At 41.4% G+C, this 13,229-nt stretch overlaps 1 protein-coding gene across 3 annotated transcripts in view; it reads right to left on the bottom strand.

The window, feature by feature from the left end:
- The window catches only part of LOC139350909 (protein bicaudal D homolog 1-like), a 108,079-nt gene extending 105,149 nt beyond the window's left edge, over nucleotides 1-2,930 (bottom strand). The window contains exon 1 of one of the 3 annotated variants that reach the window (XM_070992580.1): nucleotides 2,308-2,930. In XM_070992580.1, the coding sequence (XP_070848681.1) occupies nucleotides 2,308-2,526 (219 nt within the window). In that variant the 5' untranslated portion in view covers nucleotides 2,527-2,930. The remainder of the gene's footprint in view (nucleotides 1-2,307) is intronic. The other 2 variants (XM_070992579.1, XM_070992577.1) reach the window with 2 other exon arrangements.
- Nucleotides 2,931-13,229: the final 10,299 nt, after the last annotated feature.

The raw sequence follows: 13,229 nt of genomic DNA, 5'->3' as shown, positions 1-13,229 counted from the left end.
CGTATTGTGTCAAGTTGCTGTTCTCCCCATCTGGGGTAGGGAAACTTGTAATCAATTTTTGTCTCTCATAACAATATAATAGTTTATAAATGATTTAAATAATGATGAAACACAGAAGCCATTATCAATCAATCAATCTTATCAATCTTAACTGATCATACCAAATATATGCTTTCTCTGCTATTACACATTCAGGCGCTTTATTGGTATCCCCAAAATAGGAACAAAGGCCAGTGAGGGGATGGTGGTGTCCAAGAGGCAAGTGATGATCTACATGTTATTACCCTTTATGCAGTTCCAGGCTTGTTCTTTCATTTGCTTCTTAATGCACATGATCATAATTCATGAAAGATGGATACTAAAGCCAAGCTGCATTAAGGATATGTAAGTTGTATACAAATTGTTGATAACCTGTTTGACATGGTTAATTGTGTTTTACAATAATTTTATTATTTGAAGTACATTAGCTACTGAACGTGTTTGATGCAGAGGATTTAATAAATGTAATGTTACATATGCATCTCATGTCATTGTTCAAGAAAAAAAGAAACTGAAATCAGGGTACATGGCTTAGGACAAGACTAGGAATGGTGTTTTTATGGGTCATGTTACAAGTATTCTACAAAAATGAAATTATTTTAAATTTGTCAGTTACTGAATGTGTTGGATACTGCTTTGTTGCAATTGTTCACATTTTGCAAGCCAAACTATAAACCGATTTATCCAAAAAACAATAAATAGATTGATCACTACCAAAAATATTATTTGTAGCCATAAACAAGCCAACTGCTCAGCCAGATTATCTAAAACACTTTATTTAGAGCTGTCCTATTGATAGGGGTGTTGTCCTCCTGGAAGAGATCACTCCCATCAGGATAGAAATGTTCCATCATAGGATAACAGTGATCACTCATAATTTTGCAGTTTTACAAAGACCCTTCCCTCTAAGAGTGGCAATTGGACCCAAACCATCCCAGCAAAATGTCCCCCACAGCATAACAAAGCTACCAAATCTCCTCACTGTAGGGGTCAAGCATTCAGGCCTGTACTGTTCTTTTGGTGTATGCCACACATGCACTCACCCACTTGTCAAGAATATGGAAAGATGATCATCTGACCATGTCATTTTCTTCCAAATCTTTGTGGAATCATATTCATTTTCAACATTGAACTCTGTCTCCATTCGTCTTTGTAATGAGGACAGGGCCATATATGTGCCCACAAAGACAGTAAAATGAATAGCTGTGGATGTAAGGAGGGGCCAACAGAGAAACCCTATATACAGTGTCCAGATTTTGTGCTACACTCCTAATGATGTGTTTATTCGTTGCAACTAATAATAATATCCCTCTCTTTGTAACAGTCTACAGACTGAGACAGTGTGATCATTGACATTCTCAGTCACCTGAGGAAGAGTTTTTCTTGTTTTTTCCTTATATATTGCACTAATATATGCCACTAGGGTGGCACAATGGAACAAGTGGTAACACTGCACACCCTACCTACAAGGGGGCCTTTCTGTGTGGAGTTTGCATGTTCTCCCCGTGTTCACCCGGGGTATCCTCCTTAAATAACCCCCACTAAAAACATGCGAGAAGATCACCACCTGACCACTGGTGACGAACAGAGTTGGGTCCCTGGGCGCTGCTGTCGGCTGGCAGCCCACTGCTCCTGGTCTGACGCGGAGGTAGGACGAACCAAGGATGGGTTAAAGGCAGAGAAAATAATTTCACAGAAGCATGGTGTGTGTGCATGTAGTGTACTATGTGTGTGATGAAGTACATTTCTTCTTCTTCTTCTTCTTCTTCTTCTTCTTCTTCTTCTTCTAATGTACAAGCTGTCCACCACAGTTTTCCCATAGATCTAAATACAGATGTCACTTTGCTCGCTGTACCTATTTGTTACTCAAGATCCAGAAACCTCTTTCAAAGTCACTTACATCTTTTCCTCTTGCCATCCTGATACTAAACCAATCACAAATCAACTGGGCCTGCTCAGCATCTCTATATGTGCCATGCAGTGTGAAAAAATCTGCATTCTTATGTTTCTCCACTCTTTTATTGAGATTTTTCCTTTCATATGTCACCCTTCTGTATACGTATTAATATTAACACATTCACATCAATCATTTAACGTTAACTTATTTGTGAAGTGGTAACATCTCCTGCCCTGGAACAGTAAATGTAACGGCAGACTATAATTAGTAGCGAACAGTTACTCCAAGCGCGTCAGTACTAACATTAGGCCACCTTTTAACTAACATTGCTTTACTTTTCGAGTTACAAGCAATACCCCTACTGAGCCCACCTCCTGCAGCTGCTCCAGCTCCAGCCTCAGCGCCTCCTGCTCGGCCTCCAGGTCGGCGTACTGCTGCTTCAGGGTCTGATTCTCCTCCAGAATCACCAGTCCGCACTCCGCCGCCCGGATCTTCTCGCGGTTCGCCTCCGCGAGCTCCCGACTCAAGCGCTCCACCTCCACACGACACTGCTCCACCGTTTCCCCGCATCCTGATCCACCAGCAGCCATCGTCCTCTCTCCCTTCCTCTGCCCTTTCCTCCCAGCGGATGAGCAGAGAGCCCCGCCGGAGGGAGAAACAGCTGAGGTAGACAACAAAACTCCACCGCCTCCCTCCAAGGTGTCACACCGCAGCTTCAAATCTCATGTAAAATATATAATAAAAGAAATAGAAATACAGTAATCATCCATAAAAATTGACAAAGGTATTTCATCATCGCCAGAGAAAGTCATCTTCTGCCATGTGATGCTCTAAATGATGCAGCTTCTCATCTTCCGCTGCCCGCATCACTTTCCCCTCCCTCCACTCTGTTTTTCTGCTTATTCACCGGCATTAGGACGCCATCTCTGCCTGCAGCCGTGAAGCAAGGCACACTCCCCGCTCTCTGTCATGTTGCTGTCTGCGTTCACTGTTTGGGTGGTCAGTGAGAGGAACACACCTCTGCTTCGCAGCATGAACCAGAGAATATCGAGAGCTACATGCGCCCTCTACAGATCAGACTGAACATTATAGACAAGTCTGAGAATAATACCACATTTCAAGAGTTGACTTAAGTAAAGTTTGGTGATACATTTGTAAAGGGGAAATGTGCATGAAATGACGTCCTTTTCGGTGTCTGGCAGGAAGAAGTGAAGAATATCCACAACACTAATTACTGAAGCACTACATTCAATTTTAAGAAATCAATTAAATATATCCACGCAATATATTAAATTCAGGCCTATATAGTTACATACGTACATAGAATTTCTAGGCTATAGTTTATGGGTTACTCTTTTTGTTATAAGGAAAAATAATTGTACACTGTATGTGAAGTTCTCTTACATTAAAAATGTTAGAATTTAATAAAAACACAATGAGTATTTGCATGATGATTAATTGCAACTTCAAACGAGTTAGTGGTCCAACTAGTACAAAGGAGAAGTGTTTATTCTTGATAATGTAATTATGATTCCTGAAAATGGTGTCCATTGAGTGCATTCGTTTTAATGTCAATTATATCTTCTATCAGTGGTAGGTTAGACATTTGAATTTGTACATTGAGATGCATTTTGTGAAATTTGTGGTACCCTTCAAAACATTTTTTTATAACAGGATTACTGTAGCCTGTAATCTGTCCTTACAAAAAAGTATCTGAAGAATATGTTGAAAGAAATGTTGGATATGATATGCGATAAATTAGTGTATGCAAATAACTGTGCTGTTTAGATGAAATACAGGAGCAGAAGACAAATGTAGCTTAAGATGAATACTGTTATTGTGTTGGTGTGATTTATGTGAGAGGAACGATACTTCCTGCAGGGAAACTGTTTGCACGAGGTCTTAACATGTATCATTGCTGCTCACACAGTCACAACTGCACAGCTCTAAGTACAGATGCAAATGCACCCAAGGTGGGTTGAGGATTGAGATCCAATTGCTCAGATCACATTTGTGGGTGGTTTCTTTATGTAGCAACATTTGTCTAGCAATGTGTATGTGAATGTGTCCTGGAACTAAGTGTATACCTACTGTGACATTATCCTTTGGTTCATGGACTACCATTTTGAAACCTCAAGTCTGGCATAATGGCTGTCACCATGTGATCATATTTGACAAGATGGTGGAGCTGAGGAGGATACACATTGCTACACCTCTATCCTGATTGGATCTCACTGAGAATATGTGGACATGCTGTGGTTGCGATTTGTCAATCATGAGATAGCCATGCCCTAAAGCATACCCTGCTTTCTCAGCTATTTTACTCTGAATGGGTTGACAGGGATGGGATGATTTACAAAAATGGACATTATGCTACATTGAAGAAGACTTGAAATGAAAGATTGAGATCATATACTAGTTTGGAAACTGCTCACTTTAGTAATAAATCAAGTGAAGAGCTAAGGTCATTTTTTCATAAGCTTACTTACAATCTGACTCCTTGACAGCATTAGAAAGGAAGAAGAAGGTATGTCATTGGCTTCACTTTTCTTTTTATTCTGGTTCCTGTGCACAGCAATGGTTGGCAGCGATGGTATTGTGACTGAGGAGTGAGGCTGTGGATCAAACCCAAGTGCGTTGACAGCAGCAGATGAATCTTTGGATGAAGGGCCGTGAGACCTCCATTTTCAGTGCAGTACAGAGTGGGGGCTGAAATCTGTAGGCACAGTGGAAGGGAGACAGGCTGGTTAGGGTGTTGTGTCCGTACTCAACTCATAAGATCTGTTGTGACCAGTAGGAGGGGTTTTGTGATGCCATGCAGCTCCATCTGTCCATTGGACTGGACTGAGGGTGGAATCTGGATGATAAGATGGCAGTGGCAGTATCAGTTTTTGACAATCATGTCATTCAAACCCCAATGGTCAATACATGGCCTCAGAATCCCATCTTTCTTTCCCAAGAAGAACACTGCCCCTGCTGGTGAGGATGATGGCCAGATGATGCCTGCCACCAGAGAGTCTTTGATGCAGCTCTCTCGCCATTGACTCCTTTTCCAGTGTGGATAACAAGCACAGACATCCCTTGGGTGGAGACGTGCTGGGCTGCAGGTCTATGGCACAGTTGTACGGATGGTGGGAGTCGGGGGGGCAGGGACATGGCTTTGGCCTTGCTTAACACTTCCTGATAGTCATGATACTCGCATAGACAGATCGGGGCAGAGCTGGGTGCGGAACACTGTGGGACGGTTACCTGTCTAAGGCAGGCCTGGTGGCAGGAGGTGCTCCCCCCCAGGATGGCTCTGGTGGTCCAATTGTTGTGAGGGTTATGTCATCAGAGCCAGGGGTAACCCAGGATGAGAGGAATGTGATGTGATTTTAGGACATGGAAGAGTGGGTGTTTAGGAAGAGTGGAGGATTGAGTGGAGCTGTTGCTCACCAATATCTCCCTGACTACTGGTGAGCTATGTGTTTGCTGGGCAGTGGGAGACAAAATGGCCAGGCTGGCCACAGTACAGATTGGAAACAGAACAACATTAAAAACCCATCCCTCCCACCCTTCGTATGTACTAACACACACCCCGAACTACACACACACACACACACACACACACACACACACACACACACACACACACACACACACACACACACACACACACTCTCCTACAAACAGTAGTAAGAGTAACGAGACATGGCAGGACACAGGATTAAGGATAATGGCCATCCCAGCCTGACAATGCCCAATCTCAGAAGCTAAGTGTCGTGGAATTTGAAGGCCGGGTGTGCAATCCACAACAGTCCAGAAATAGTCAAATTCAGCTGTCTGAGAAAAAGTGCTCAAAAGGATCTGCAGGAGTCAGGGTCCGAGATGCAAACACTTTATTGCCGCGGCAGCAAAGGGAGAGAAATCCAGAAACACACAGGGTGTACATCTGAAGAAGTCTCTGACCTGCAATGGTCAGTGCTCTATCTTTTATACAGTTCTGCTGAAGGTATTCCCCGCCCTTGGGGCATCTTTTCTTTTTTTCTAGGCTCTTCTATTTTTTTACACCATTAGGTACTTTTTGGCTGCTATCTCCTCTTTTCTCCTCTCTATTCCTCTAATTATACACCATTAGTTTTTGATTGTCATGGGCTCTGTTTTTTTAAAAATAACATCAAATTACATTTTATTATCATGTTTGCATGTAAGCATAAGGACACATCACATAGAAAATGCTTTAAAAATTAAATCATCCCAAACCATTATTCGTTAACACACAGTAAATCATAGTTGTGATTATAAGACCATTTAATTCTTTCATGATTATAACAAATGTTAAACATGGATTAAATACAGTAAGGTTATGTAAGGACACGCAGGGTTATATTAGGTCACAATCATCCTGGTCTGAAACTGGTCAGAACCGGCTAAAACACCTGCAAGGCCATGGAAAGCACCAAAGATTTATGGTCCAGGTGTCCTACCCTCACAATGTTGGCTGCATGGTGTCATTGCAGCTCATTATCATCACTGCACAGCAACCTCCCTTCTTATCTTTGCACTGGCATCTTGACCTTTCATGTGCTCTTCCTTCACTTAAGCAAACAGCAATTAATTTCTACTATCATATCAGGCTTGCACAGAGCTACTCTTATCATATCAAACTTCATAGAGCTGCTACTATTGTTTACCATTAGCTTACAGTGTTACACTTGATTCTTCACATATCGATTCTTCACATATTAATTCTTCACGTATCAAATAGAAAAATTATACTACATAAGCAGGGACAGGCTTGGTTAGTATTTGGCTGGGAGACTGTCTGGGAATACCAGGTGCTGTAAGCCTTTTTGGGTAGCACGGTGGCACAAGTGTTAACACTGTTGCCTCACAGCTAGAAGGTCCCCGGTTCGAATGTGTGCGCTACATAGCACTGTGGGCGCTGTGTGGCGTGCCCTCCACCATGCCTTTGGTGCCTCCTGCTCGAGGAAAGGGGCCTTTCTGTGTGGAGTTTGCATGTTCTCCCAGGGTTTCCTCCTCAAATAACCCCCACTAAAAACATGCAAGAAGATGGTGACGTCAATGGTGACAAAAAAAAAGCATGGGTCCCCAGGCGCCTCTGTTGGTTGGCATCAGGCAGGCCACGGAGGATCGACCGGCCCGAGGATGGGAATTAATTTCACAAAAGCATGGCATGTGCATGTTATGTGTGTGGTGCATGTATATGTAATGCTGTGATAATAAAAAGTATGTTCATCTTCTTCTAGACTTTGTGGACCTCTGCTGCAAACTCTGCTGCACCTGCAGGCAGGTGTGGCTCTCTCCCATTCAGCTGTCCCACACAGGCAAGCCTTTCCCCACAGGTGGTTGATGGCGAAGGCTAGCTTGGCTTGTTCAGAGGCGAATGTGTGTGGTTGTAGGGCGAATGGGATGGAGCAGTTTGTCAGGAGGGGCATTGTCTCTGGGTCTCCATTATAATGTGTGCCCATCCAGGGTTCACTGATGGGAGGAGGTGGAATGACGAATGTTGACAGGACATGTAGCGGACCTAGAAACTCTGGCTGGAGACAGCTGTTGGCCATCTGCTGGATCTGGTTGGCTAGCACCACTAGTCCCTGTTGCTGAGCAGCTGCAGCTTGATGGACTGTTGCTACTCTGGCCACCATTATGGCATTGTTCTGCTGAAGGACCTCCTTGATTCTTTTGAAGCATTTCTGTGAGGAAGGGGAGCACCCCTGGGTCTGTGACTGGCCAGATTGTATTGTAACAGGCTAGTTTAGGACCCAAGAGCAGCACTATCTGAATCCGGAAATCTCTGAGAGTCAACTAAGGCACACTTGGTGCTCTGCTGATCCAAGAAATGTTTGGCGAACCAAACAGCAAATAGTTCTACTGAATCTTGTTCATTTTGTGCTAGTGACCATTGACTATTCTTTCTTGGCTTATATTGAGTGGTTGCTGGCATTTATTAGTATTCACTTGCTGTGCATGCTTATGTGAATGTCTTAACATTAGGATGTGAGTAGTTATGATTATAGAAGCATTCGAAAAATATTACTGCATACATACTGTAAAATCAGTGGTGGAAGAAGTACTCCGACCTTTCACTTAATAAAAGTAACAAAGTGTAGAAATACTCTATTACAAGTAAAAGTCCAGCATTGAAACTTTTTTTTACGTTTACTTAAGTAAAAGTTCAAACGTATTTGCATCAAAATATACTTAGAGTACAAAATGTAAAAACACTCAATATGTAGAAATGGTCCATTTCTGAATAATATAGAGGCAGAGAAATTTATAAGTACACACAGCTGGGTGGCCTGTGAATTTCACTCTGGGTATAATCTTATCAATAATACTGCATCATAATTTATTTGTTAATTCTCTTTTGAAATTAATCTGAATCTGCAGAGTAACTTAAATTATAAATGTAGTGGATGTAGCAGAACCGGCCTTTAACTGACCCCTTCTTTCCCTCCTTTTCTGGTGATACTCAAGGGAAATGGAGGTGTAAACCCGCCATCTGATTTCGAAGAGAGACAAGATGTCTGGACAAGAGACATCTCCTCCATGTTTTCTTTTCAGAGAAGCCAGAGACACAGACACCTCAACATCAAAGGTGGCCTTCTCCTCATCTTCTCCTCACTATGTTTCTCATGGCAATGCTAATTCTCTCCTGATAGCCCCAAGAGAGATCAAGACAATAAAACCGTCTGGAGAGACAAATGCCAGGCTCCAGAGGAACATCCACAAACATCAGCAAATGCTGATGGGTCGTAAACCGGACATCCATTGAGGCAACTTGTGTATGCTTGTGTGATTTTCCTCAACACTCCAAGATAACCAGACTTTTATGTTAAACTTAACTTTTCATGTTTTCAACTTGCAGGACTCGGGGTACGCATAATATTGATGTTTTTCCCGTATCTCTGACCTGAAGTATGACCAAGTTTTGATTTTAACGGTTTTATAAAAGTTTGTATGAATTGTCACCACAAAACCATACTGCCATCTAGAGTTTCCTAACCGTCAGATTGAATATGCTTGACTTGGCACATTTATCGATAAGTAACCATAATCGTGATAATCATTTTGACAAATATAATCTGCCTCTCTTTATTCCTACCTTTATTTTTGTATTAGTTATTCATTGAGTTATTATACCTGTTGGGATAAAACTGTACCATGATTATCATTTAATGTTTTCAACCAACCATAGAAAGTGTCTAATGCATGCTGTGAACAATGTTGAAATGCCATTGAAAATTGGTCATTGAAATTATATGTGATTGACCATAGTGAGAAGCAGATGAGCCCCTCGTATGAATCATTGATTAGTTCAGCTCCGTGAGGCGATCGCGCGTCACAGACCGTCTCACGTGATTCGATGGCCTGCCCTTTCGACACGCCCCGGAGCGACCTTTAAAAACAGCGTGTAGTGCGCGTTACTGAGTCCCGTCTAAGTTTGTGTTAGTTAGTTAGTTAGTTAGTTTTGTTTTGTAGTTCTTTTGTTTTCTTTTTCACGTCTAGTTACCCTCAGCTGAGTTCTTTTCTTTACTTTTGTCTTAAGTTTTGCACAGTCGTTTGCTCCTTAAGTTTTCGTCTTCGAGCTACTCCAAGCCATTCCGAGTAGCGTAAATTATCTTCAGAAGACGTATTCTTATAATTTGCCGTAAGCTTTAAAGTTAACTCTCTCTTTAGCCAAACGTTTTGTTTTTAACATCAGTAAATTTAGGCAAGTAATACTAATTTTGTAGCCTTCTTCGACCGGCCATCGAAGAGACTCTTAATTTGTACTATCAGTCTAAAATAATCCGTCACGGACTCAACCGAACCAAACCCTGCGGCCAGCTGTTGATCCTTGGTCCGGTTCACAACCATCCGGAGCCGTCCCGCATCTGTAACCGACACTGCAGAACTAGTTCCAGAGACGCCCCGTTTAGCACCAGCTCGTCATCTTGGTACCTGGGCCTTCCACCAGAACGCCAAGCAGATCGAGCCACGGACGAACATCTGGAACGTCTTCGAGTCAGTTCGGAGCAGAGCACAACGGGACGCCAGCAACCAAGTAGGCACGCTAAGCGGGTTTGAATAAGAGTTGGTCCGTGAGGTTAAGAGTAGGTCAATTTGTCCAAATTCTCTCCATTAATCGTTCTTTCCCTTAACTCTGCTTTCGCGTCCCCATTATTCCCTTTCGACTGCCTCTCACTATCGCCAAATTATTTACCATTGTTTTGCCATAGGTTTCTTGTGTGTTCTGTCATATCACCTCCCATCTTCTGTCTTATTATTCATGGTACATTATCCATTATCCACAATTCTGCTTAATAAATGATATTTTGATTTAAGTCCTGGTTAGACGGTGTCCTTTTGAACTGAATATCTACGATCCCTGTATCCAGAATTTACACTTCAGGTTATCAGACTGGTTTACTGTTAGTTCATTCGTTAGTATTTATCAGCGTTATAGCAGTTAATTTCTGCAGTCCTTCTTAGCTAAGGAAGGTGGTGCCCCGACATTTTATCAACGAATGCAACATCAAATTAAGGTAGTACACACTACATGGAATAAAAATGACAATATTTGCCTATGTAGTGGAGTAGAAGTAGAAAGTAGCAGAAAGTAGAAATAGTCAAGTAAAGTACATGTAACTCGAGAATGTACTTACCCAGCCAGCACACTCATGTGGGGCCCAGATGGATTCCACCAGGGCTGATAAGTGGGGCCCAGATTGGCTGCCCAACTGGGGCCCAGCTAATTTTGTCCTCAGTTTCCATGGAGGCCCCACATGTGTTAACCCTAATGGGTTGATGATGGGCCTCTGTTGGGCTTCATACAAGTCCGACATGGGCAGAGCAGGTTTTCCCCACTAGGGGCCCACAGAAGTTCAACCAGGTCCCAAATCAGCAAAACCAGCATCTCCCATGTGGGGCCTATGGAGTTCATGGGTTGATGATGAAACCCAACTAGGTAGTGCTCCTGTGGGCCACAGCAGATGCATATGGGCTAAATTAAATTACATTATACCTAATTAAATACATTTAGCTCACTAAAGAAGGGCGTATAAAAATAAACTAAAATGTAATTTATGTATTTAATGAACAGAGAGTGTTGACACTTCCTTCAATATAGCAGCACTGGTATTGAATATGATACATCACAAAATCTAACTGAAGAGTAAAAGAATGAGATTAGAAGAATATGAAGCTAAACATGTAGAATTTATTTTCATCCACAGACTGAGTCATGATTACACCATCAAATTTGTTTTAAAGTTTCAGGCGAGAAGCTAACCAGTTTCAAGTGAGAAGCCAAAATCAATCGCCAACCTTCATGCAACTCGATACGTAAAAGTCACATTGAAATTTAGGTCTGAACATTTCACAAACACACAACCATTACAAACTCAAAGTTTCTCCAAAAAAGATAATGGTTATTGAACAAAGATTGACTATTGAAACATGGAATATTACATCAATATATGAGACTTGTGTTTACTTTTTAAAGTTGAAATAGAGTCTCTAGATTAATGTATGCCAGAGCAAATGTTATAATGGCACACTGATCACGGTGAGGACACACGTTTTGATATATTCAGTAATTCCACCAAGTCCTCTCAAGCTATAGGAGTAACGAATCGAAATTTGGGTGGAAAAATGAACAATAGAAACACACAGCATAACAATAGTGCCACGGGGCAACGCCACAAGGCATTTTCCTCAACAGCTACTAATAATAAAGATGCTGTTTTGAACCAGCAAAACAAACATTTCACAGCTCTTGAAATAAAAAGTATTTAAAGTGCAGTGTCCATAGTCAGATCATCCTATCGTCATCCAGTGACATCACCAATGCCCGATGCTATTGTCCGGGGGTGGGGATGGAGGGGGGGATCTGAGTGTGGTCAATAGAGAGCAGCTGTCCTATGTTCTATTTATTAGTGATTTGAGATTGCTGATTATTGATTGATACCTCAAGCGCTCTCCAAATTAAATGTAAGACTTTTATAGACCTGTTAATACCGCTTTCAATGAAATGTACTGCCAAGATATACTGTCAAAAATATTAAGATGTATTGTAAATCAGTATAAATTTTAAGCCTCAGAAAACAATTATTTCCTAAATATTATTACTCATTCATATTGCCTGGGATAATCTTAACTCAAACTCTGAGACTGAAATCTGAAATTAAAAAACAACAGCAACAACGCCCCAGCTAAATTCAAGCCATATGAATCAATCACAGCTAAATTGTCATGAAATTAAAATCCAAAATGGCAACAATTAAGTGCAAAAACAACGTACTTTTCAAAATTAGGCTATTAAAAAATTTCATAAATTAGGTGCGCCCACTGTAGCTCACCCGGTGGCACATGCTGTGCATGGCGCTGGGGCGGAGTCCTTACTGCAATGGCCAGGGCCCTCTGCTGCATGTCACCTCCCCTCTCTCCGCCCTGCCTATCCTGTTTGTCTCCACTGCGACTATCAGAAATTAAGCGAAATTAATATGATTCTCATCTTTCGGATATCATTCTTTTAACAAACATCATTTCTAATCAGAAATATAAAAATTCCTTATTTGTTAATATATTTTTAACCCTTTAAATGCCAGGTATTTGTCTTAATGCCAAAATTCATGCCATGATCATAAACACAGCAAAAACTATCAAAAAATAAAAAGTGAAGAGTGCAGAAAAAGCACCTAACCATGCTAATGTTGTGGCTGAATAGTGTCTAAACATTTTGTAAATTGTACTGTCATGTAAGACAGTATGCATATCTTCAGACTTACGTTTGCTCTCCACCACATGCTCTCATGGCACGGTTTCCCCCCCTGTCCCTGGCACCAATGAACCATTTGGACGCAGCCTTTTCAGTATCCTTCCTTGTGATTTCCTTAGTGAGGGAATTTTTTAAACTGCCTGTAAGTAACATCTAGAAAGAGCATAAGAGTGAGATACAATTCCTTTTATTCAAAGAAGTTGCAGTATCTCCATTTAAACATTTTTTCAGAAAATAGATTTCATTTAAGAGGTTCATAAAACAAACAAGTAGTGACAAACATATAATGACACAAAAATAGAGCCCTAAGACACTGATGAATATCATCGCTCTCCAGTCTCACATTACACAAGCATGATCCTATTGCATTGGTGGTTCAGGACATAACATAAAAATGACATGACATTGAACACTGCATACATCATCTGTTGACAATGACAAAAACTGTTGGTTGCAGCCCTAATCCCACGGAAAGTAAACATACCGTACACAACTTCAAACAATTGAAGCTTTCGGAATTCTAGTTTC

Source organism: Chaetodon trifascialis, chromosome 22 (genome assembly GCF_039877785.1).
Source record: "Chaetodon trifascialis isolate fChaTrf1 chromosome 22, fChaTrf1.hap1, whole genome shotgun sequence".
In the NCBI taxonomy this organism is placed as follows: domain Eukaryota; kingdom Metazoa; phylum Chordata; class Actinopteri; order Chaetodontiformes; family Chaetodontidae; genus Chaetodon; species Chaetodon trifascialis.
This window is presented reverse-complemented; position numbering and strand designations above follow the sequence as displayed.